We start from the raw sequence: 27,511 nt of genomic DNA on the forward strand, positions 1-27,511 counted from the left end.
CCGTCTAGGAGGCAGAGCAATGAATCATTACAATTGTCTATCTGGGAAATGTCAAAAGATTAAGGAAGGGCAGAAGAACAGAGAAACAGGGAAACACATTTCTGTCAAATAAATATTTCTCAGTTAGTGGGAATGTATCAATAGCATATAAGGTTGGAGAATTATAAAACTTTTAAATAAAACATAGAAATAAACCATAATTCTTAAATTTCCTGGTTGGAAGACAGATTACCATCACAAGCCCTAATAACTAAATTATTCACTCTCAGCTAGAACTTGGTGATTTATCCCTACATATAAAGGGGTTGGTAAAGAGGATAACTGAAATAAAAATCATTTAAAAAAAACACACCCAAGACTTGCTATTTTGCCAATACAAAAATAAGCATCCACTGAATGTTTATTTACTGTTTAAATTACTCCTTACTGTCACACACTGTGAACGGAAAATACATCTTACCACACACAGGAGAAAAGCAAACAAGTGCAATCTTTCATACATTAAAAATCATAATCAGATCTGTACAAGAGATAAATAAATGTATACGTTTAACAGTTAGGTTATAAAAACCAACTGAACAAATCATTCATTATCCAAAGTCACTATTGTACTTACAATTCTAGGTCATACATTTCAGTCAAAGGACTTGAAACTTCACTATGCTGTACAGGTTCAGATTGATAAATATTTAAAAAAATAGAAGGGAATAATAGGCAGTAACCAAATGGCTATAAAGGGCTTTCCAGAGATTGGAAATAATATACAATACTTGATTAGTGGCCAGCAAACATTTGTGGATACACAGGGTAGCTTGTTATCTATCTTGTTAGAATTTAGGGAAAAGAAATAGAAGAATCTCGGATTGGAAGGAACACTTGGCCTTTTTAAAAATAATGATGGCATCCACAATGATCAAACCTTGTCACCAAGATTTAGAACAACTCTGTGAAGGGCAAAATGTACAAAGCTTTAGGTTTACACACCTGAAGACCAACTACAGCTAGGAAAAAAGTCACATCTGAAATACACAGCAGATATGAATACAAACGAGTTAACGACATGCTGACTCTCACTGCACATCATTGCACGTATGACAGAAAGGAACCCTGCAGGCCATTTCAGTACTAAGTTCTCAGAGAAGTAGTTCCATGAGCAGACACAGATGGGACAATTACTACAAATTTAGGGAAGATCAAACACTCAGTGGCATCACTAAGCTAATTAAATTACATATATGTTTACTGGAAGATCGATCATTTCCCTGCCTTCATATGTCAACTATAATCACCTATGAACGGAGACACAGGTCCAGTAGAAAAGTCTTTCCTACATGCATTCCTGTCGGATGCATCCTGGTTCACTGTTGTTGTGCATTTCACACTGGATATATGCAGCGCTGAGATGTACAACCACACGAAGTGAACAGACGTCACAAAACTATCCCCTTGTCAAATGTTTATATTTACAGAGTCATTAATATTTCCAGACAGATGATTTCCCCTCCAGGCAGTTGCAAAGTAAGCCCAAAGAGTTTGGTGTCAGGATCTTAGGAGCCGAGAGTCTTCATTTGTCTTGAACGGAGGATAAGAAGAGTAGTCCACAAAAGAATGCAACTGTACATGCCAGCCTTCTGAGGAGAGACGGGTTATCTTTAGGAATAAGGACCTGTGCTAGGTCAGTAGTGATCTGAGAAATTTCATGGGCCACACAAACAAAGATGAAAGTGCTGACAATGATGTTGAGGGTAGGGTTTCCAGGGATGAGTACCAAAATGCCCCTCGTGTCTGCGGCCAGCCAGATGTGATACTGACAGATAAACAGCTGGAAACAGAGCAGAGCAGAAACACTTGACGTTAGGTGTGCACAGAGCTTTAGTGAGCAAGTCACAAATGTCCCTAATCTAAATATGTGGTGATGCTTTACTCTGGGAGGCTTTTCTGACCCATCGGGTTCTCATAATGGCCCGGAAGCCTGATGTGCAGTTTGTTGCTTTATACAGTCCCTCTTCTAAGGCAGACAACGGAAAATGAGAGGATCCTGACCAGAGAGCTTGGAGAAACTTGCCTGCCCTATTTAAGAAGGTAACTCTATAAATATACTCTATGAAGTATCTGGTATACCTGTAATATGAATTCTGTAAAAGCATTTTATTTCAAATAACAAAATTCAGAATCTGCAGAGTGTGCTTCACACCCCATGGCTTAAATTGATTTTGTAGATAATTTTATCTTTATAGCTCAGACTGTAATGAATCTGAATTTCTTCCAACAGTGTCCAGTCATATAAACCTTACATTTACTACAATAAACATTAGAGAGCTGAATTCCAGCAGTATTTAATTATGGAGAAAAACAAAAAGTCAAAATCTCCCTGGTGTAACTTGATTTCTATCTGGTTAATACTTTTCTGCTTACTTCTTACTTCTTAGTTGGACTGAAAAGCTTAGAGCAATGTGAAGATGTTCTGATAGTCACTGACCTCTAGTTACTGTTAAATAAGACTTAAAAGCATCCCAAATGCTTTATGATTGTTCAAATTTATGTTCAAATACACGGGACATAACTCTGATCTGAAAGGAGTGCATCAGGTTTGCCCATTCACACACACACATGTACATGTACACTTGATTATTTGTGATAAAGCAAAATATTAGAGTACCAACCTCTAGTGAAATTTTTCCAAACCAAGCAAAAAATGAACTGTAAACAGAACGGGCATATCCAGGGATGTTCCTTATCAGAATGAAGGCTACAATCTATAAGAGAAAATCAAAAAGGTAAATATCATTGCATGTTTATTTAAAAGAATAAAGTGATGACTTCATTGTTTATATTCTTGAATTTGACATATAGTTTTAATTGATAAATATTGGCAGGATATTTTGGTTACAGTGCATACAACCTGGGTTTCTCAACACATGATCTGTATACTGAAGAGTAATGATGGTTTGAGGTAATGTAAGACAGAAATGTTTTACTTTATGCATAACAGAAACATATTAACCCTTTGCTCCCCACTACCAGATTCTCTATGGAGAGTTGATGTACTTTTGCTCTATTCATAAAGTATCTGCCAGGTCCATAGCCACTCTTTTTCTTTACATATTCAAAATTCCTATCTGTGCTTTGGATATGAAGTCCTAAAATGGACTGACTCACCGATGAGCTCATGGCTGGGGCCTGCATGGAGGAAGTAGGTCAATGAGGATATGAAGAGTAAACCTTGTCCCTGAACCTTCCTCTCTATTTCTGCTTCTTAGCCACCCCGGGGCAAGCAACTTTGACAGACCACATTCATTCCATGGTGCTCTGCCTCGTCACAGTCCAGAAGTGCTAAGGCCCACAAACTCCACTGAAACCTATTAAGCCATGAAGCAAAGCACGTCTTGCCTCCGTTAGGTTGGTTTTCTTGAGTATTTTGTACAGAGAATACAATCCTTCCTGCTCTGCCAGGGATGTGTGTGGGAGCAGCAGGGCCATGAAAACCATCAGGTGGCCTCCACAAGGCCTGACAGGTGACATCTCACACAACATTCCCACGCAGTAGCTTTCTCTCTGGATTGTTACTCCAAAACAATCTCCGGTTTGGGGGCTTCTAGCTGACACCCTTTCCTGCATCTTTTATGTGCAAGGGGGAAGAGCCTTGCATTTTTGAAACTTCCAAATCACAGTCTCATATCCTATAACCAACCGTTTATTAAGTACTATCCTTAAAATTCATCTTCCTTTAAAAGAAGCAAGACAGTACGCTTTTTCAAAAAAAGAGATTACATTTTCATCATTATATTTTCAAAATTTACTCTTTCTTTTAAAGATTTATTTATTTATTAGATATACATTGTTCTTCAGGCAAGAAGGGGGCACCAGACTTTACTACAGATGGTTGTGAGCCACCATGTGGTTGCTGGGAATTGAACTCAGGACCTTTGGAACAGCAGGCAGTGCTCTTAACCACTGAGCTATCTCTCCAACCCCTCAAAATTTTACTCTTATAAAAGGGTTGGGACATCCATTTAAACTTCAGAAAAGAACTCCTACTGAGTGATGTTTATCCCATGCCTCTGTCAAAGGATGCAGAAATTCTCTGGAGAGATAAGAATAAGGAAGTGAAAGGAGGTATTTGGCTAATCTGGCCAAAAGAAACTCTCACGCATTTAGCTGCAGGATACTTGGGCAATAGCATCAGAGAACTACCAACAGGGCCTGTTTGTGCCTAGGACTTGAGAAAAGGCACTTAACTGGGTCTGCTTCATCAGCAACACAAATGGGGAGGAGCTTTAAAAAGGAGACATAAGCATTAATATGAAAACACGCATGGGTGTTTATTGAGGCACTCACTGGAGATCTTTAAAAAAGCTTTCTACACGGTTAACAGCATAAGCATTGCACATTTAGAGGTAAAGTGTCATTATAACTAGCTGTCATGTAAAGTATTGGACATATGGATGCATATGCATGCAGTCCCTTAGGCTGCACAAATGGACATCCGGGAAGAGCACTTTCTCTCCTTAGATCTAGGATCCACCATTCCCAACATTTACTACATCCCTTTGTCCTACTGAAATGCTGTACTGTATCATGTTTGATAAATAAGGAAAATAGAAAAGTCAATGAAATAATCACCATGGAGAGCACAGTTGAAGTCTGAAAAGTCATTATTAATGTCAAGTGAATATAATGTTTAAATTTGGGTTAACATTAAAACTTCCTGTTTGCTATTATAATCATTTTTATACATTCTTTATGATTAATTACCTGTTCCATAGCTAGTCACAGCTGAAAATTCCTATCAAGGATGATGGGCAAAACCACAAAGCTCCGATTCAAAGATTGGCACAGGCTGGGGTTACACTCAATGGTGATGTAGTTGTCTGGTGCCTGCCAGACCACACACACACATTCTCTCTCTCTCTCTAATAACACACATTCTCTCTCTCTCTCTCTCTCTCTCTCTCTCTCTCTCTCTCTCTCTCTCTCATAACACACTCACACAAATTCTCTCTCTCTATATATATGTACAGAATGAGAGGAAAGGAGGTAGAGAGAGAAGGACAGAGAAATAGACAGAGGGAGGACAGAGGAGAGAGAGAGAAATGAGGAAAGAAAGACTTCTCATGAGTTAGGCTGAGAAATATTTTTAAATCAAATACTAGGAATTGTTGATGTGGCTAAAATCTTAAAATAATCCCCTCAGACATGTATGTAATGTATGTACTTAATGTACTTAATGATTATCTATTTATCTCTCTGTCTGTCATCTGTCATTCTCCCAGTTTCTCATGAGATACATACATATATCCTCTGTCCACATCTAAAGAACAAGCATGCAGTCTGGTCAGAAGGATGTTGCTATAGCATCTGAATTTCTTAGATGCTGTTGACATTTACAGTGTGGAACAAATATCCTTAAAAAGAAACAGTCAATAAAACTAATATTTGCTTTAATTTATATTCCTAGTTCACTCTTCTACCCTACAAGGGAGAAGCTCGGCTCTCACAACAAAGGTAACTGGATAGACAAGCATGAGGGGGCGGCTAAGTAGGAAGGAGATGATGTTATTCTGCTTGCAGCCACTCTCTGATTTCTCTCTCTAAAGTGTTCTGCCTGGTATATCATGAGTGTTAATGTTCCCTCGCATCCAGTGAGTCACAGCACTGACATTCATAAGTTGTACAAAGAGCTATCGGTAAGCAGTCCTCTTGTCTGCAGAAGCAATAGAAATGCCATTCAAAGACAGCGTTGGAAACTTGATTACCAATCATGCCTAGAGAATCTCTCACCTATTTGGTGCTACATAATACACAGAAGCTGAGAATAAATCCAACAGTCCCTGCACTGAAGAACACTCAGGATGTAGGAGAAGACACTCCAAAAACTCTCCATGCCCCTCTGTGCTAGACTACTTATTCTTCAAAGTTTAAGACGATTTCCTTCAAAAACCTTGCCCTTACATCAGTGAAGGTTAGGAAGAACGCCCACACTTTCAAAGCAATCTATACCTACTGTCCCCACACTGATGATCATGCCCTATGATGACCTGCAACTGATCATTTGCTTTGTAGAGCCGGCTTGAGTCTTCACCAGCCTCTGCTCCCCTTATAGGCACTATTCCCCACGTTTCTACATCTTGGGTCTCTGAGTTCCAGGCCCAATGGCCTGTTTTAAGTCCCTTCACTGTGCCATGTTCCCTCTCATTAGAGGGCCCGCCTAGCTGTTTGTTCCGTCTATTTTCAGGGAAATGATCCATGATCCCTGACCCCATTTGTTTGTCTTCCAGCTATGTCATATACCACCCTCTATTAAATTCTCATAAAGTATGAGATACTTCTACTCATTATTAATTATATATACATATAATATAACATAATTTGTTACAGAATATTATCCCCTCCATAAGAGTAGAAAATGTGCTGGATCTTGTCATCACTGGAATATCTAAAATGCAGAATCAAAAGATTTTATTAAATGAATATAAAACATTGCTAAATAAATGAATCAATGTTTACTGATCCACATCTCCATCAAACCATACATTTCTTGAGGAAGGGTGTCATCTTATTTAATACTGAACCATTAATTATCAATAAGGTATTTAGCACAGTAGGCAACTAATAAATAAAATTAAATAAATTCAAGTAAATATTAATAAAAGCAGTTATGAGCAGAGAATTAAAATGTTTTGTGTATGATGTGCATGTTTGCAAATATGAATATGTATGTGTATGGGAAAGAGGTTGAAACTGGGTGTGTTGCTCAATTGCTCTTCATTTTCTTCTTATGAGATATGTCTCTCACCAAACATGGAGCTCACCAATTTGGTTAGACATGCTGGCCTATAAGCCCCAGGGATCCACTAGCCTCTGCTGCCCAGAGCTGGGATTTTAAGCACATGTTGCTACATCTGACCTTTTACATGGTGCTGGGGACTGAACTCAAAAATCTTTGTGCTTTGTACGGTAAACATTTTACCAACTGAACCATTGCCCTAGTCCTGGAATTAACATTTTCCAATTACAAGTTCTTGGCTGTATAATTTTCAAACATGAGATATAATAAGCCTTTGATAGTGATTTTAATATCTCTAATACTGTAAAGGAAGATAAGATTCAGAGGTTAGGTAATTTCCCTGAATTTTCTGGGGTTTGAACTTTCATCTCTTCACTTCTGAAGACTATATTCGCACAAAAACTTTGAAGTGAAAAGTTCTCTAAATCAAGATAATTCTTGGGAGGGGAGTGTGAAAGCCATGATTTTATCACCTGGGAGACTGAGGCAAGAGGGTCATGAGTTTGAGGCCAGCATGGGCTATAGAGAAAAATCTCTAGAGAAAAATAAAAAAAAAAAATTTGTCTAGAGAAAAATCAAAAAAGATAATTACCTGTACCACAGAAACAGAAGGGTGGAGCTCATTACACTCGGCTTTGTTTTTACAACTGCTAGCCCAGATGGAATAGGTCTAAAACAAGAAGGTACAGGTCAAATCACAAAACAGCTGACCCTTAGAAGACACAAAACAATGTTTTAGTGGTTATCTGCTTCACAACATAGCAGCTCCCTATGTGATAAAGAAAATCATTAGAAGCTTTCTGTAGGCTTTATTCGTTTGTTTCAGGAGGACCAACTGTCTAAGCATGAGAACATGCTTAAGAGACAGGACAGAGATTTGACGCATCTGGTAATCCGGCCGTCACCAGACAGTGCTGGCTCTTCACATCACAGAGAAGATGATATAAGTTTTCCTAAACTGATCGTAGCTTTTGAATTCCAATCTAACTAGACTCAGCTACTGCCCATACTTTACTTATATATGTACATTATATTTAGAACTTATATCCAATTCAAAACAATACAGTAAAAAAATTTTAGTTTTTATTTAAATCAGTTGATTATATTTCTTTGTTTTAAGGTTTTTCTATAAGCCAATTTTCCCTATCAATTAATAATTTAGATAATTAGAAACTTACGTTTTGAAACTTACCAAGAAAGAGACTACTGAAATAAACAATAGAAAGTTGGAAATTTTGTTTGAAAACAAAGGTTCCCCCTTCCCTTCAGAAAGTATTTGTCGTCTCTGCAAAGCCAGATAAATGAAAGCAAACAGCATACCGTGGAAGACCACCTGCAAACAACACAGGGGAAAGTTGCTTTGACCAGTCACTTCTCAAACACTAGCAACAATGCCTGGTTATTTAAAATGTATTTATAGAAGTAGGAGGGCCAGAAGCTGACAACTTTAAAGTTGCCATGAAGAGCTTAAACTGTAAGAACAAACTTTGATAGTCAAATACAGCCAGTACTGCTCAAAATGCAAACAGGAGCAAGCAGCCCAGGCAGCAGGGAGGGAAGTGTTGGAGACTGAGCCCAGCGCCTTCTACGTGAGGAACACAATCTGTTCCACTGGCCTACACCCCTAACCTCAACAATTTAAACATACCAAGCCCATACAGTCTCCAAAACATTGAAATACACTGTACACAGCTTCCTTCAATCAAACCCCGCAACATCACTGCTAAATCTTAAGCTTAAAATGAAACTACTCTCAGAACCCAACATGGTGGAGCAGAAAGCACAAAGCTTTCAAAAAAAAAAAAGACATAACTAGGCATAGTGTGACTTGTCTCCGAAATGGACTGGGTCTTTACATTCCTCTGCTGCCTCCAACCCCCATGCCCCAAATAATAAAACCCTCTTGAATGTCAAAAATGAATTCCTATGTGGAGTTTGGCATTTGAAGTGAGTATGTGGAAAGCGGTCAGGACATAAGGGTGCAACCTTTATGAGTGGGATTAGTGCTTTTAAGAGACCCCAGGGAACATTCCTAGTGAGGGCTGCCCATGGCCCTCACCCAGCACTAAATCTGCCATCACCATGAACTTGGATTTCGCAGTCTCTGGAACTATAAGAAGTATGCTTTGTTGTTCAGGAGTCAACCAGGCTATCGTGTTCTGCTTTAGTTGACAAAACAGAAGAAGATAAGCACATCTAAGCAGATTGCATTAAAGAGACTTCAGCAGGGACATTGTATTTGTATGTGGCTTAGAGGTGCAATAAACTACACAGATGTTAGAACCAAGCATGGCACTGAATAGTTATCAAGAAAACATATTGAAAGATGGTGAAAGATAGAAAAAAAAAAAGCAAAGGGTAAAGTGATTACCATAGATGAGTGTTCTGCTAGATGGTTTGCATTTTCTTTTCAGGTTAAGGGCATGGAATAGGCCAGTACGTTGTTGTTGCTGCTGCTGCTTTACATGTCTCTCACCAATCTATATTGCACAACTTTGTATAATAGTAATCTTAGATTTGAGAGTGGATTGAAAACTCTTGGCAGCTCAGGGTATGTCTTTCTCTAACACACACTTCCCAAAATCAACATTTCATGAAACTCAGGAATGAATACTGTTCTGATGCTGGAGTATATATATGTGAACAACTGTCAGTCAAAGGCTACTTTACAGACAACAATGAAAATATTTTACACGCATGTACTGAAAAAGGGCATGTGTGTGGTCTGCTTTAACTCACTCTCAACGTGTTTCTTTATTCTAAAACTGAGCAGAAATAGACAAAAGCACAACTAAGCTCCTAACATTCGAGGCAGAAAGATATCATAAAGTAGATACATACGTAACGGTCTAACCTCCATCTGAACCACCATTCATACACATTCCCATTCAGCTCAAAACATTTGGAAAGTGGCCAGAGAGAAAAGATCTTCTCAAATGCACCCTAAAAAAAGGAATCCAGACAGTTAAGACAATGCAAATCAATGTCTGCTCTGCAATTTCACTCAAAGATACAGATTTGTTGATAGAGTTGCATAAAGCACGTGTACATTTTAAACTTCTGTTCAATTTATTTTTAAAATATGGCTTCATTTGAAATTCACTTAATAAATTTACTTTAGCTATGACAAATAAATATTATTTAATTAGTTCCAAATTTATTTGTCCTTCACAGGGTTTCTCTGTAGCTTTGGAGCCTGTCCTGGAACTCCCTTTGTAGACCAGGCTGGTCTCGAACTCACAGAGATCCGCCTGCCTCTGCCTCCCGAGTGCTGGGATTAAAGGCGTGCGCCACCACCGCCCGGCTAGAAAACCATTTTATTGGGGAGTTAGGATTTAATACACAAAAATGCTCATATTTACTTGTCAGACACAAAAATACAAAATGTTTTAGCCAATATGATATGAATAACCAAAAGAATGGTTAAAGTGAAAATATAATTTATTTTCCTCTAGCTGTCCTTAATTATTTCTAACGGTTAGAACTGAAACAGTCCCCTGGATTACTCACTCCGTCAGTTATCCCAATGCTATTACCACCTTTGAAACACAGTCTCAAGTTTTACTCTGTCCAGTTATTGAATGGCACCCTCTTATTAATCTGACAGCCAGGAAAATTTGGGACTGAAGGGGCAAAAGTCTTTAGGTACATTCCTGCACACTAATGAAGCCCTTCAAAGAGAACAAATCCTCAGTATTGACTAAAGAATGCCAGCACCCTCTACTAAGGAATGTCCTTTTACTAGACCTACTGCAACAGCACAAAAAATGATTACTGAAAAATAATTACTAAAACCCAAAGAAAAACATGAAGAATTTCTTTACTTTAACAAAATGCAACTGTTTCCATCTTAAGCACAACTTCAACTGCATATAAAACAGAGTTGTATCAAAATCTACTCTGTAGACAATGTTGGTTCATTCTTACCAAAAGTTGATAAATAAAGCCTCCTGGATTATGCATATATATAAACACATGTATAGATATGAGCAGATAAATAACATAACATACTAAATATAAACATATGATCTTGGCCACCTCATGTAAGAAGAATATCTATATACAAATGCATTTGTAAATTAAAATTTTACAAATAAATTGAAATTTATTATTTAGTATATCACCAATAAAGAAGTTTTATTGGGTACTGACATTTTGTGAAGACAGTGGGCTGACCAGGACTGTATCTTTTTTTTTTTTTATCTTGTTCCGGAGTCAACACTGACCCAGAGCTGGGGAGGTTTCATTACTCTCACTATTTAATAACGGGTCAGCTTCCTTTTTTTCCCATTTGAACGTACATATAGAATACTGGGTATTTGTTGGTACCTATTTCTTTATGCATTTCCCCATTGTTTTATTATTTTATTTATCTCACGTGGAAAAGAAAACTGGATGCCATGCCAAAAAAAAAAAATGTCTTAAATGCTTCTAAGTATGACAGTATGAATAAAAGGCCTAACAACCCTGCTCCAACCCCAGCCCCAAAGGCTCTGCAGAACTAGCTCACAGACCACTCCACACATAACAAACACATCTAATGGGAATTTGCACTTAACATAGCTTTATGCAAAACCTAGCACCGTGAGTCAACTGCAGCTTATGTCAAAACTATAGACATTCAAATTAAGATATTTTATTCTGAGTATCATGCTGCCCAAATAAAATGTCTGCCTGAAGGATATAACCAGCAGAAATCACTGCCATTCTGCTGAATCTACAGAAAATCTAAACCATCAAAATAAAGGCTATAAAGTCAGATGTATAAAAATGACCAAAATTTTTTAAATTAAATACACAAAACATAGCAAACCCTCTACACCCAAGTTCATTTTATTAACTGTCTCAAACTTAATTTGTTCATTTACAGAAAAATCCAGTTGCAGTGTGGTACAATGAAGAATGCACAAACTAAGCTGCATATTCCGTCAAGAGAATCATCGTGTAGAGTATGTCTCAGAAGAGGCATTCAATAAACATTTGATGGATCAAAGTCAAGTAAAATGGACCTTGAACAATTGCCAGAGGAAGAGCTTAAAATTGCTCTTAAAACAAAAACAGTAGTAACAAAGTAGGTGGGGTCTCAAAAGAACTTCCCTGAGCAGTCAGACACAGAGTGACACTTTTATTCCAATCATTAAAAACAAAGCTTAAGAAAGGCTCTAACCCTGTTCACACACTTTAGTAGATGTAAACTCTAAATCTACACACTGAGAAGATCATACAAACCTGAGAATATGCCAAGAAGCAGATGCACAGCAGCAAAAAAGCTAGTTTCAACAGCAAGCCGAGATGCCACAAACAATTTCCTAAAAGAAAATATGCAACATACAAAACAATATAAATTTCTGTTAACAAACTTTAATGTTTTTGTATCCTGAATGTTCCTCAAAATAACCCTTGCATATAGTATATATAAATGTTTTTAGGGGCATCAATCAAAGGTAGAGCAAAGGGAATCAGCGGAGGAGGATTGTTGTGAGGAACGGGGCTGCAGTGTGTGGCTGGCTGCGCACACACCTGCCACATGTCTGCTATAGATACATGCTTAGAGGTGCCTCTTGGATGCTTTTACATCCATTCGCTATTGGATGTTTCAACAGGGCATAAAACTATGTTCAACACAATGCTCAAACCCATGTTAAATACTAGCTTAAGGAACTCTGCTTAATCATAAAGTTCCAAGAAGTATAAGCTCCCTAATGGACTAGGATTAACCATAAAAGATATGCATACTTCAAAGTACATGTTCACGTTTATTCATTTTCATAAATGGCTTAAGTTTTGTAGGGAAATTGCACTCTAAATCTACAGAGTGTCCGAAGACACTTATGAATTTTAAGACGGTTCCACTGAAACAGAAGTCAATGAGAAAATATTTCAGTTGGAAGTCAGATACAGATTTAATATTAAAAAAGTCTTTATTAAAGGAACAGAAGATTACCCTTGAATGATCTGATCCTGGGAAGAACTAGGGAAACACCTGTGCCTTACTTGAACAAGATCAGTAAGAGTCTGTGAGAGGGGGAAATGACAATCTTACAGGGAAGTAACTGGGTCCTTTACATGTACAATAGGTTGATGATAATTCCTCAACAGTTGTGTAGAAGACAAACTATAAACTTTGACATACGAGGCTTTTGCAAGTAAATGTTTGCTCAAACTGTCCACATATGTAAGAAACCACACAAAACAGGGTTACCAGTATTGAAGCACAACGGAAGAGTCCACAGCCCCAGGTGACTGCTCTGCCTCCCTTACACTCCCCGCCACTCTGTTTGAAAACTGCCTTACTATTGAGAGGAAAATACACAATAGAAATGTAAACTAGTTATATCCTACCACGAGCTACCTGCCTGTATTATTTTAGAAATAGTTTTAAAACAAAAATGCTAAAAACACACATAAGTTTAATGATCTACAGTCTTCAATAAAAAACAGCCTTTACCAGTAATAGGAAATGCAGTACACTGAAAGAACATATTTATTAACATTAGTAAGACAGTCTATTTACCATTTGCCTTTTTTTGGATTATTTGTGGCCACAGTGCTAACGTGACATATATGACCATGAACCACACGGTGACCAAGGGGACAAAGTAATAGAATTGATAAGGTCGATCCATTACGATACATAACACCACAACCAGGAAATTGAGACGAAATAAGACCTATGAAAATGGAGAAGAAAACGGTTTTCATTCCCAATATACACGAAAAGCAAATCCCAATATACATGAAAAGCAAAGACAGACTTCCCTGAATACAGTAACACATCTAAGACTCAGTAACGACTATACCAGTGTATTTTATCAATCCCCAAGGTTTATTTGTCCTGAAGTCACTGAAGAGTTTAATATAAAAACCTATGCATTATTACACTAACAAAATTCCAGGAAAAAAAACCAGCCTTCACTATCCTGTAACTCCAGTTGTCATCTTTTTAAATAAAGGGAAGAAATCATACACCGGCCTCTTAGGGATATAGGCAGAGAAAGGACTGCCTCGAGAAAAAGGCGTCCATTCTTCTCCTGCTTGATGCTGATTTACCCATTTGGGAAAAGATGGATAGGTGTCAGAGGCACAAAGTAGAATCATTTAAGTTTTAAAAAGTCCCTGTGATTTTCATTAGAGCCATATCAAATATGAGTTTCAATTTATTAACAACATGTAGACTGTGAGCAGGCTCTCGTGAGTCCTGTGCCACTGACTCTATGACCCTGTACAGAGCATTGGCCTCTTAGAGCCTCTGTTCCCACCTATGATCATGAAAAATGATATCTCAGGGTTGCAATAGCAGTAACTAATGCTTAGGAACTGCTTAGCACAAAGCAGAAGGTCTGTAAGTATTAATCCTCTTCTCAGGCAGGGGGAAAGCACGTTCATTTCAGCTCAGTGGGTATCGCTCTACCAAACTGAAGACGACCACCACTGTGACCTCTGATCACTGATGCTATTATATGTGCTTCTAGGTTGTATTTTCCTTCCATCACGATAAACTATCTCAAATTACTACACAGTGAACACTGAAAACAACCTTAAAGCGATATTTCATAAATCCTTATGATTCATGATCTCATAATGACCATATTTATATTTCTTAACAAGTAGACAGAAAAGGATGCTGAGTTGAAAGAAGAGAACTGACTGCATTCTTACCTGACAAACTCTATGGATTCCAAAGTCTCCTTTGACCCAAAAGTAAGAGAAGTGCCCATATCCTGTCTGAAACAGATATGCAGCAACCAGAACCCGAATGTGCATGTACACTGGCAGGAACTGTGGACAGAACAGACAGGGACAGTGTGTGATGGCACAGCACGCCCATCGAAGACGTGATGCTCGAAGTAAACAAGACAAACCCCTTACCCTTGGCAGTGGCTAAAGGACTACTTATAATATTTAGTTTACTTAGCAAAACAATTAGATTAGACATATGAAATTATGACTAGAGCTATCTCTCACCACCCATCTTTGGGAAAGTATCTGTTTGAACTCCCTGTCACCCTCATTGCCACCATCTTCATCATGCCCAAGTCCTGGAGGTGCTCACTGCATTGTTTTTGGAGAACTACATCTTCACATTAAAATACTGTGATGGGGTATCTGTCAATCAATTATCCTTAAGAGGCAGGACCAAGTTATGGTGTGGCTTTCTGGGTGCCTGGAGAAAAATGCCCTGTGGCCCTGCTGCACGCATGAGCTCGCTCTCTCTCTCTCTCTCTCTCTCTCTCTCTCTCTCTCTCTCTCTCTCTCTCTCTCTCATCCTCCCTCCCCACTCTACACAGCTGAGCTTGGACTTCTCATTCCTGTTTCATGAGCTTGCCCCTTATAATAAAGAAAAATATAATTGCTCTATCTCTTAGCTAACCTGGTTAATTTTTGACCCAAGATAATTCAATAGCACTGCACATTTTAACCTATGTATGTCAGTCACAGGAAATGTTACCATATTTCCAAGTACTTAGGAACCTAACTTTACACTGCCATTCCACCTTTAGGAGTGCAACTACTATCGCTACGATATAACTACTGCATTCCTTTATAATCCTTAAACTCACTAAACTTCACTAGCTTGAGTTTTTAGCCACCTGATAACTCTGCAACTATCCAGCTTTAATAATGGGTAGAGCCATTGCAGGACAATGTGAATTTCCCAAGTGATTCTGTGGAGAATGAAATAACTTAAATGTATACCTTAAGGAAACTTTAGAGCCTAAAATGCATGCATTTTGGAATGTATCTCTTTCCTTCATAAAGGCTATTTTATTTGAGAACAAACCCTAGATCAAACCTTCAAACCTACAATCTATCATATACACTTCTGCAGAGCCTCTACTCTAACCAAACTGACAGAGCCTCTCCCTAAAACTGGTCTTGTCTCCTGTCTTCTGTTGCCTGTCAGTACATCCCTCAGCTCTCCCTCTAAATGTGTCTACATTTACTGGAATCTTATTTGCAAGCCAGGAGGTTGTGGTATCTGTAATCTTAGCATCTGCGAGGCTGAGGCCGAGGCAGGAGGAGTACGAAGTCTAGACCAGCCTGGGCGATACATAGAGTTCAAGGCCAGTGTGGCTTTCATCTAAGTGACTACTTAACATACCAAGGGCTACGAGGGCTAGCTCAGTGGTTGAGTCCTTGCCTAGCATGCTCAGGGCCTCAGGACCCACCACAGTCACTGGAGGATCTCAAGTCCTATCCTCCTCAGACCCTAGTTCAAAGTCTTCTCTTCACTCTTCCTCCTGTGTTACTACCGTGGAAATTAGCTGCATATCAGACAGCTTTTGTGAACTCTATTTCATCATTAGTTCTTTCTCTAAATGTCTTACATCTTAATCAGATAAGAAATTCTCAATGAAGGTACAACACAGAATCTCAGATTCACAGAGAAAGAGTGGAAATTTGGTGCTGAAGAAAAGTCCTCAGAAATTAGCCAGCAGAAAAGCATCTGCGTCCATTCCACTCCTGAATATACTGGACAGGAGCTCCTGCATGCATCGTAAGTTGTTTTGTCATTGTATGGTTGGTTGGTTTGAGGGGTTTTGATTTTTGTTTTTTTAACACAAGGTTTTGCTCTGTGTATCTCTGACTGTCCTGGAACTAGCTAGCTCTGTATACCAGACTGGCCTCAAACTCAGACCCACCTTCCTCTGCCTCCCAAGTGTTGGGATTAAAGGCATGTGCCATCATGCTGGGCTTGAATAAGTCAAAGATTTTATTTTGTTCTTTTGGAGGTAGAGTGGTCTGGGCTGATCTCAAACTTGTAATCAATCTACTTTGTCTCAGCTTCCTGGTTGTGGTGAAGACAATCACATCCAGGCTTAAGCACGCGCGCGCGCACGTACACACAATTGAAAAGAATTTGCGTGTGTGTGTACATTTGAATGTAGATGCCCATGGAGGTCATAATAATAAGTCAGATCCCCTGAAGCTAGAGTAATAGGTAGTTGTGGGCTGCCTGATATGGATGCTAGGACTGAACTTGAGCCCTCTAGAAAAGTAGAACATACTTGTAAACCATTGAGTCATCGCTCCATAAATGCTTCTATTAAGGTAACCAACTCCATTGTGAGAAGGTCACTCACTGCTATGAAGGCCCCTGTCACTAAAGTTGCAATGTGACTATCTACAGAGGCTGCAAGCTCTGCTCTCTGCAGCCGCTTGTTCAGCGAGCTAAAGTCAGCCCTTGAATGGTTCCTAAAGTGGCTTCTATGCCCTTTATAGGCTAAAAGAAACAGATGAATCCAATTTTAATAAATAGATTTCATTTACTTAACAAAAATATTTTAAAACTATCATTTTAACATCTTAAGTGGAAAAGCAATAGTCTTCACTATTTCTAATCTGACAAATGTGAACTCAGTGTAAATTGATTGTAATCAGTCATACTCAATCTGAACAGCACACTGCAGCTCTACCTAGCTCTGCCTAGTTTCAGTGGCTGCTTGGCTAACACAGTGGAGTCTGGCTGCAGAGCCACACACTTGAGGTCCATCTCTCTTCCTCTGACAGCTCTGCATGTATTGAAAATAGATGTCAAACCTACGCTAACCTTTCTCAGTCACCTTTACTACTCTCTAGAAAGCAAACTTTCAAGTACCTTTAAGTCTAAGGCTGGGACTACAGAGTTAAGCTTGTTTATTTATAATAAGTAATGCAATTCTATTATAGAAAATTTCCAGGTTCCTACCAGTGTTGGTCTGTCATAAATTTTACATACCATTTCTCCTTTTTACTGTGCAATATTTCAAACCAACAGAAAAGACCAATACAATGTACTCAAATAAACTATGCTGAAAACTCGTAGAACAAAGGTATTCCTAATATGGTATACCATATATCTTGTAAGAAGGAATGAAGTGCCTTACATGGTCACAATATTATACTAGCCAAGAAATTGTTATTAATATAATCTATGGTTTCTCTGGAAATTTTTGTGTGCTGGACATTGTGGTTCATGTCTGTGAGGTCAGAAGCATAAAGATTTAGGGCCAGTCTATTTATATAAAGAGCTCAAGACCAAGGTAGGCTGTCCAGTGAGAGCCTGTTTCAACCACCCAAGGCTTGCGGAGCACCTTAGTTAGTGGTGGAGTCCTGGCTTAGGCTGTGCAAAGCTGGGGCTCTGATTCCTGACCCGCAAACAGTGAGTCACACATGCACTCGACTCTCATCTGCTCTCTATCTGTTTTCAAATCCACATTTCCCTTTTATCTTTCATGTATCAAGATTACAACAAAAGTTTAGAGCTTCCATTGTATTTGGAAGTTCAGTTTCATCAAAGAGGTAGGCTAACTTTCGAGCCCTACAAATTTTCCTCACAATCTTTCATGAAAGTCTCAAAAAAGAAGGAAAAAAACCACAATGAAGCACAAATATCATTGTCTAGCGCAGATGCCAAATTGAGTCTCTCTGCATTTTAAGCATATTTGATATAAACCTTATTTTAAAAGAATGTATATGCCAACAATATGTTGATACTGTCTGCCTGGACTATTTACTAATTCTGGAATTTTAACAGGCTTCTTTCCAGCATGAAAAACAGGGAACAAAACTATTCCTTGATACACTTAATCTAAAACATTACGGCCGGAAAATTACAATACCATGCTGTTAGAGTTTTAAATAAGGTTACTCTCTCAACTACCCAGGAATGGAGCCCCCAAATATCTTGTAACCTCACGAACAACACTTTTCCAGTGAAGATACAGGTAATTTTTAACAACAAAATGTGTATAGCAGAATAGGGACACACAATTAATCATCACAAATGATCTGCTAATCTAAAGTATGTCCTTCTAGAACGGCGTGGGCTTTTTTTTTTTTTTAATTGTAAATGAGAATGTATTGAGAGGCAGGCTAAAAAGATGTATTAAATGTTGGGTTGCTAAATGATTACACGAGAATGCCAAATTGCCTTCATCTTTTTACAATCTAATTCCTTTCTGAAGTCACTAAATTGAGGAACTTAATCTGCCATGAATTTTTCCTACCTAATTTCTTAGATAGAAATATCACCATTTAATATGTCAGCAATTAATTATGTCTGTAAATGGCACGTTCTTAAAACAAGCCCCTACCCCCACTCTTAACTAAGTCCTTATTCATAGGCCAGTGGTATTTCTAGGTTCCTAGAAATAGTCACTTCTTTTTATTTCCAGAGAATTCATGGATTTATGCCACAAGTCCTAAGCCATCTGCCCTGAATTTCTTTCATGCTCTCAGCTTCACTACCTGCAGCTCAAACTTACAGTGGCAGGGACCACAGGAATCTCACCACTGGTGCAAGCTTATAGCACAACCAGAGAATTCCCAAAAGGAGCACAATTTCATTCCTTTGCTTTGTGCCTTCAAATAAAACATCCATAAAACTGAGAAGTTCAGCAACTTTCAAAAATACAAGATAAGGAAGACTATGGCTTTTTCTTTTTTAGAAAAAGATCTAGCAATACTACTTACTCACTAATTGCTGCTGTGCAATCTTAACAATACATCTCTCAGAGCACTCTCCTCTTGTCTGAATTTACCATCATTCAAGCACTGAATATTTACAGATGAGTTTGGTGTAATCAAAGGAGCAATAAAACAACGTGGTACTTCACAGATTATGAATGAGTTCCCAACGTTAAATCTTCACACGCTTTCCATGTGAGTCGGACTCCTCACTCTGAGAGCCTCTATGACAAGGCCCTGTCAGGCTTGCCCAGGAAGGTTAAGACATAGAACTAGAGTTTTTCTTAACTCTCCCACATCTGAGGCAGTCCAGATCATAAAATTCCTGAGAAGAAGGAAAAAACTAGAGCAAAAAAGTTCTAAGTTTTGAAGTTTTTAAAATATAAAACTAGTAGGGGCTGGAGAGATGTCTCAGTGACTGAGAGCACTTGCTGCTCTCGCAGAGGACATGCGTTTGTTCCCAACACCCACATCAGGCAGCTCGAAACTGTCTGTAAGTGCAGCTCTTGGGGATCCAAGTCCTCTGGCTTCCACAGGTGCTTACACTCATGTGCACATGCCCAAACACAGACACACAGCTAGACGTGATTAAAAATAAATGTTGAAAATTATTTTAAAAATGCAACACTAGTTAATTAAAATTTCTTAAAACACTGTGAAGGACAGACTATAAATTTGATTTCTTTTTATAGTAATTAACCTATTCTAAATCCTTTGCCCTTTACAAAGCTTCCTGACAACTTCAAATTAGCGATTCAATAAGATGATGTAAGATATCGGCTAATTTCTAAAGAACTTAGTGTAAATAAATACAAAATCAATCATTGCTTCATCTTTTTCAAAGAAAACTGATTTTGCTTTTAAAATGAAAGATTTTCAAAAGACCTGGGGGAAGCATGAGGTCGCTGGGTAGGAAGTGAGAAGGGCACTTAGGCAACACCACTTTCGATATGCTTTGAACGTAGATTCAAAGTACTTACTGTGCTCGCTCCCGAGATGTGGTAAATCAGAATCACAAGCTGCATCCAGCCTTTCCACTCATCAGTTTGTTCTCTATTTAATACTTTAGTCTGCATAAAGGAACCAAAGACTGCTTTAACACCCATCGGGAAGTCATTATTTGAGCAGGACATATTAAGAATGTAACATTTTTCTGACAGTATTTAAAGCTAATGTTCCTGTCAAAGAACCATGGTTGGGGTAAACAGCCTCTATTTCTCACTAAAAGACACAGTAAAACTATCCTAAATGTGACATCAACTTGAAAGACAACTATAATGAGATCTTGAGGGGTTTGGGTGGTCCTTCCGGTTCTAAATGGCACAGAAACGATGACAGATCTATTTATAGATCTAAAAATGGCATCCACAATCTTCTTTACAAAATTTTAGTATTTCAGAATTAAAAAAAGATCTCACGGTTCCTTTACACTTCACTGACAGAAAATGTTCTATCATTAGAACTTATTTCCCTAAGCACACTCTCACAGTATGATGAAGAAATGATTGGTCATCCTCATAAAGGAGCTGTCTTTATCAGAAGAATTCAAATAATATACCCTTGTAGAAAACTTAAGAAATAATTCTGAACAATGGGCACACTTCTAAATCAGAAAACTCAAAATGCCATGCGCAAAAGCCACATCATTATACAAGCTCTAATTTGTGTGGACACATCTAATAAGTACATAAATATGAAATAGTTCTCTCATAATAGAAGCATTTCCTCATATATATTTACATTTTAACTGACAATAAATAGCATCTAGTACTTGAAGGAATCATTCTACTTTCCCTAGCCACAAGCAGGCAAAACCAACGTGAGTCATGAAACCTTCTCCCAGGGCAAGCTTCCATCTGTCGGCCTGGGATGTTTTCACTGTTTCAGAGGGGTGGCTAAGAGTCTGCTAAGTGAACTGCAGGGCCTTTCTTCCTCATCTGTGAACATGCTTGTAAGCTCTGGCTTACAAACAGTAAATCAGTGACTATAGCTCTTTACTGCAGGTTCTCTAACGAGGCAGGAGGATAACATGGGCTAACGTAGACGATTCTTACCTCTTTTGTATTTTCATTGTAAAATATTCCCAAAACCAATATGTAGATAATTGGAATAAAGAATGATGAGTGTGTATAAAATTTGTTTTCCTTCATAAACAGGTTTGCACGGTCACACATATAGAAATAAGCCATAATCAGTCCAAGTTTGCAGAAAGACTGTAAAAGTGTCTCTATTGAAGACACAGGAGTATTGAGAAGAGTCTTCTTTTCCTCACCACTTTCCAAGTCAGTACATGGCTTATTCTTCCGGTGAGCGTTACGATGAATGGCATAGAAAATTAAATACCCAATAATGGATAAGGTGAAGAAACAAGCAGCTAGCTTCTGTATGAGCGTGAGAGGAGGCCGAGGTTGACAGCAGGAACCGTCCACAGGCTTCAGAACTTTATTACAATACACATTCATGAGGATCATCGCACTCTGTGGACAGACCAATTCCTTCGGTTATTATCTTGTTCGTGACACATTTCATATTCCATTTTCCTCTGTGAATACTGGTGAGCTTTTGACATCAAAACCAAAATCTCTTGTATTTTTTAGACTCCCTTCCCAGACACACATGCGAGTGATGGTATTCCTGCACTCTGTATGAGCTAGTTTGGGTGTCTAAAACTTCTCTGGTTATGGTCACAGAACGAAGCTTGTTTTATTATGTGACCCACGGCACATGGGAAGCAACACTGCCTTGCTACTTATAATGCACTAACACGGTTTTGTTCTTTTAGAGAACAACAACAAAAAACAATGAAAAATAGCAAAAAGCTCACAGATTCGATGACTACTAGTAGATCAACTTAAAAAAAAGGAATACTGACAGATGAAATATACCAAAGAATTTTAATTAGCAGACTTCCAAAATCAGAATAGTTAAGATCAAGTCCCAGTCTTGACATTAGAATGCAATATAACTATTACTGAAAAAATTAATAATTCTTAGCTAACAATATTGACAATATGCCTTTTATTTAATTCACAGCTTATAGACAACTTATGAGTACAATTTTAAGATATCTATTGCTAATAAAATTGGAATGCTCAACAGTTTGATTATAATAAACTTATTGAGGCGAGCTGTCAAGATTCTGTCTAGTTAAAAGATTGGTCAAACTCTAGGTTTATGAAAACTCCAATGTGGGCATCTGAGGGCCTCAGATGCTGCCACAGAGCATAAGCTGTCAGAGGATTCAAGTGTTTAGAAAATCCTATCAGTTTAGCCTTTGGACCAAGGAAGTTCTCCAGCTGGTGTTCTCAGGAACCCTGGTCTACAGATTCTCTTACAAGGTCTGCAACTCTCTCCAAGTCTTCAAAGACCATTATATATATAGAGAAATGGGGTTATGCAAACACAGGCATTTTCCTGCAGAAGGACGGTTACCACAACATTTGACACGAGCCCTTTCGATACCTGATAAAGTGCCTTTGCAACCTAATCCTAAAGGGAAGAAAAGAGGCTTCATAGCTACACTACATCCAGTTCATGGACTAAAACAAGGGACATGAGTTATTTTTTTCCTTAAAATTTAAATTCTTCCTTACAAACACATTTAAGCTTATAGAATTCCTTGCTAGATCTTGCTAAAATAAAATAATCATCTAATGCCAAAACTTTTCAATTATAAGAGTATGGCAATATAAGTATGTGATTAATTCTTCTCGTATACCCACACACCCCTGAGATCCACTACTTTTTAGAAACTCAGAAGCCCTTCAAGGGTGGGTCCCTATTGCTGAAGACAATACACACTTAGGCACAAGACTCTGAAGATTCAGCTGAACCTGACCCTCAAGCCTCTCTCCTGTAGTCTAGCCTCTATGGTACCCGAAAATACAACACAATCTGCCAAGGGAGGGAAACAACCAAACAGTTCTACCCACCTGCAACATCTGGGAACCATGACAATGACCAGCATGGTGAGGTAACTAAATGTAAAGGTGCATGCACTAAGTGGCATTTACATGTTGGTGCTAACCAACAGCTGTATAATTGGTCGTAAGCCTTCTCAAGAGAAGGGAAATCATGACTGAAACTAAGCCAACTTCCCAAAGCTAGTAAGGTCATGGTCCTTAAAAAAAGAATCTACTACTAGCACTTTGGTAGACCAGCATAATTCCTTACTACATTCTAAATCTTATCCTCCATACAGGTAAGTGTAGCTACCACCCCTTACCAAAGAGGCCTCTCTTTACAGAGAGGATGTAAATGGAACAGATGGACACCATGACAGAAAACCACAACTGGACACACTTCAGAGATGCTTGAATCGTAGGGAGTCCAACTACAATGGACACATCTAAATCACCGCCCTACACCTACGGTTCTGGCAATGTTGTGGAAGAAGGGGTAGAAAGGATGTAAGAGACAGAACACCAGGAAATCTGCTTGGGGAGCAATCTTTTCTTGAAAAGGTTGTACAAACAAGACTGGACCAAATCAATGGACATATTAATGTGGAAGGGTGAAAATTTCGCGGGGTCCCATTCCTAGACAAAGAACTACAGATTGCTGATAGGAGGAGAATTAAGTCTCTTCCAGGGATGAGCCCTCTCATTGGTTGTCAGCCCTGAAACCACAACCACACACACACACACACACACACACACACACACATACAAACAATAAAACAGACTTAGCAGGTTGTATTTATATATTTGTGCACATACATCCATATATATATATATATATATATATATATATATGCGTGTGTGTGTAGCAGTAACAATAAAGAAAAAGAGGCTACTGACTTTGAATTGGGGGCATATGGGAAGGGCTGGAGGTGGCTCCTGGGAGGGGCCACAGGGAAGAAAGGGAAGAAGGAAACTGATGTAATTCTATTTCAATTGAAGACGTGTACTTTTTTTAAAAAAAGAAATCACTCTAAATCTTTTGTTCCAGCATACAAAGTGATTACTTACAAAGTTTTTCTTCTCACTTAAAATTTCTGCATCAGGCACCCTAATCTGTACCTTGAATAATGAAGTACAAGAACCATAAGGTTATAAAAATGATTTTTTTATCTGAAAATGTGTGCTCCCCACTTCAGTTGAGTCTGCATAAGGGATGGAGAACATAAAGCAGTCCTCTGTGCATGCTACGAACTCAGAGCTTCTCAACCGTGACTGGCACGCTAGAGGAGGATTCGTTTTCTCTACTACAGCAGCGGAGTCTTCAAGCTTTGGAGAATAAGACACTTTTTACTTACTCTAGCCTCATCTAGGTAACAGAAAGCAAAATTATTTCTACATGTACATTTAGACAGCATGAGTAATTAGGACTGTAATCCTGTTTTTATGACTCATGGGTGTTAGCAATTGAATTCAGTCTCTCCTCCTGACATCTAGGTAACTCTTACAGTTTCTCTGCTGGATTCGGGAAGGTGTAAGCCATCCAAAGACTCCATGATGGTTTCTTGAGCAATTAGTTTGGAAACACTGAACAACTTGACATTGGACTTGGAGTTTTTGGCGCTGCTGTTCAGAATGCTGACTGCAACTTCATTGTAGGCATCTATCTTCTCATTTGTGATCATTTTCCTGTTTTCACTCAGGAGATCCTCATAAACGGGATCTGCACATGGGAAACACATTTCAAAGTAACACTTCAAAGCTTCTTAGCGGTAAAAGCAGGCCACACATGCTACTTAGTCCACATTCCATAGTCTGTTCTTAAACTCGAGGTAGGACCAGGTACTTAGTAAATTACTTCTACATAAAGCTGGCTGAAATTGGCAATGATTTCCTATCTTCCATTCAACTTCTGAGCCAATATCTTGCTCAATTTATAAAACTTTTATCACTTTAGGGAAAACATTTTCGTGTTGCAGCATGGCCCAAGAGTTTAAAGTTCTTGATGCAGATGATAAGAAACTACAACTGGATGATGGAAGGATGTCTAATAAGGAACAATAACCAATCTGCTTCTGTGGCCCCAGTGCAATTCTGGGACGTCTGTTCAGGCAATCTGGAAGTGACACACAGGCCCAGGTCTGTCCATTTCCATCAACTATTATATGTTAATTCTTTCTCATTTTCATGAGAGAAAGGTTTGTCATGAGCCTATAAGTTGAACAAAGATGGTGCAACAGTTCCTTACTACACTTTCTTATCCCTTCCAATTTGGAAATAAACGTAAGAGTTTTTGACAAAGATATTGAATTGCTAAAATATCCAAGGCATTTCATATTGTGTGGAACATTAAATAATGGGCACTCAATAAATTCCTGAAATGAGCTGACTTAATGCGACTTTCATACCCAGTATAAACTAGATGATGTCAATTTAAAGACAGTGCGGTTTCCAAATATCTTTACTTCTAATGATTACAATATTATACAAAGAGGGTCAATATTTTCCCTGCATTTCTTTAGCAGTGAATGTGCCCTGTAGAAAGGAAAACAGTTGACAAGAAACCTCATTTGTCTTCAGGGTTTATCTCTTCACTGCATTTTTCAGCCACTCTACTGGTTGGAGGACATTTTTTATTTATTTTATGCTTCCTATAAGTTTATTTCTTAAATTTAAAAAAGAAAGCAAGACCCTCTGGTTTATTCTAATCTTGCAAACATTATTTCAAAATTCATTCTCAGAAAATAGCAATTTTGTCTCTTGAAGAAGGATATAATAAAACCTATATCTTAAAATATATATAAAATGACATTTTTTCATTATTCATTCCTTACCTTGTAGGACCCAATAAACATCGCTAGTTTTTGCCAGCTTTTCTAAGAGTGGAGCTATGGAGGTGATGTTCACTCTATACTGCGCCAGCGCTTCCTCGCTACCATTGTGAATCTTGATGGACCACTAAGAAGCAGCGGAAGTTAAGCATTAAGGCAGCACTTAGCACAGAAAAGTAAAGTGTATAATGCACCTATTGTAACAATAATTTTAACACAATTCTCATTTTAGTTAATACTAGAATAAATTTAGTCAAATTATTTAATGAAATACATGCTCACAATTATAAAAATTCACTATAAAACAGTCTTTGAATGTCTAACACTCAATATAATTCTAGATAGAAAATAATACTGCAATTTAACATTAAATTTATTCAGTTCATTCAGACCTTTTTATTAAAATTCATCAGTCTGGTTAATTATAATCAAAATGGAAATTAAAATATAAACACAACCAAGAATTGTATTTAATGTAAATCAGCTTTCTCTTAGCATGTACGTAAGAGAGAAGCAAAGGTCTCGCTGTAAGAATGCAGACAAGAACTTACTGTGGCTGCGCCTGCGACAATCACATGGGGCTTCGCGACCGAGTCCTAAAGGAGGAAAGCTTTATAGCCACACTACATCCAGGTCATGGACCGAACACAAGCAACACCAGCTACGGTCTTCCTTATACACCCTTGTCCCTTACCAATGCACCTTAAGTCTACGGAAGCCCTTACTGGAGTATTTTTACTACATGATAGATCTCTAACAGCTAAAAGCTTACATGGCTACACGATTACACTGCATGAAAAGATACTTATGTAGTTAATTCTTTATAGTGTTCTTAGAAATACACACACACACACATGCACACACACACACACTACTGAAGCTGAACATGACCTGCTATCATTCTGAATTCTGAATAAGTTGCTTAGAGTGAAGCCCCAGTGCATCACGTCAGTCAGCGAGGAGGTGTTCACAGAAGCTAAGGGTACACAGTGCAAGAGAGAAACAAAACACAGTGCTCTAAGCAAATGCAATCTGTTGGGAAGGCTAAATCTAACATGAATTTAACAAAATGTACTGTTAATTACTAAAGATCACATGTGGGAAAGAAGAAAAACTCTAGAAACAGTCACTGGCTGTGAGGTGCACTATCTGTAAAAGTTACGTCATGTATTAGTGCAACCGAATTGACAACATATACATAGTACTGAGTTTTAGTATCTTCTCTTAAAACATTTCATTTTAAAATACAGTCTTAGTGCCTTGTGATAGGCAGGGATGATATTGAACTTGTGCAGTAAGGGCCCATTTAAAAAAATAGTAAGTTATTTCTCAGCTTGGCAGGAACAGTCAAAATACCATTTTTTTAAGTTTTGAGTTCAATGCATCTTTGCGAAAAATGAAAATAAGCACTATATTAAAATCCTCCCTATAGAATAGTCAGTTGACAACTGTTACTTCTCATCATGATGTTGACGCAGGCTGAGAGGGCACCTCCCTTCAGGTAGACATGCCCATTTCCCACGCGCTTCCTTTTACAGCACCAT

The 27,511-nt window shown here is 38.3% G+C and overlaps 1 protein-coding gene across 4 annotated transcripts in view; it reads right to left on the reverse strand.

Annotated features, from left to right (window-relative positions):
• Positions 1–369: 369 nt before the first annotated feature.
• Casd1 (CAS1 domain containing 1) overlaps positions 370–27,511 on the reverse strand; it is a 43,575-nt gene continuing 16,433 nt past the window's right edge. For all 4 annotated transcript variants that reach the window (XM_057778064.1, XM_057778055.1, XM_057778082.1 and 1 more), the window contains 13 exons: positions 26,519–26,563; positions 25,971–26,094; positions 24,645–24,859; positions 21,292–21,714; positions 20,218–20,307; positions 14,447–14,566; positions 13,302–13,458; positions 12,017–12,096; positions 9,629–9,730; positions 7,980–8,120; positions 7,380–7,457; positions 2,664–2,756; positions 370–1,822 (listed from right to left, as the gene is read on the reverse strand). In XM_057778064.1, coding sequence (XP_057634047.1) covers positions 1,565–1,822; positions 2,664–2,756; positions 7,380–7,457; positions 7,980–8,120; positions 9,629–9,730; positions 12,017–12,096; positions 13,302–13,458; positions 14,447–14,566; positions 20,218–20,307; positions 21,292–21,714; positions 24,645–24,859; positions 25,971–26,094; positions 26,519–26,563 — 1,926 coding nt within the window. In that variant the 3' untranslated portion in view covers positions 370–1,564. The remainder of the gene's footprint in view (positions 1,823–2,663; positions 2,757–7,379; positions 7,458–7,979; positions 8,121–9,628; positions 9,731–12,016; positions 12,097–13,301; positions 13,459–14,446; positions 14,567–20,217; positions 20,308–21,291; positions 21,715–24,644; positions 24,860–25,970; positions 26,095–26,518; positions 26,564–27,511) is intronic.

The sequence above is a fragment of the Chionomys nivalis genome, chromosome 1 (assembly GCF_950005125.1).
Source record: "Chionomys nivalis chromosome 1, mChiNiv1.1, whole genome shotgun sequence".
Lineage (NCBI taxonomy): Eukaryota > Metazoa > Chordata > Mammalia > Rodentia > Cricetidae > Chionomys > Chionomys nivalis.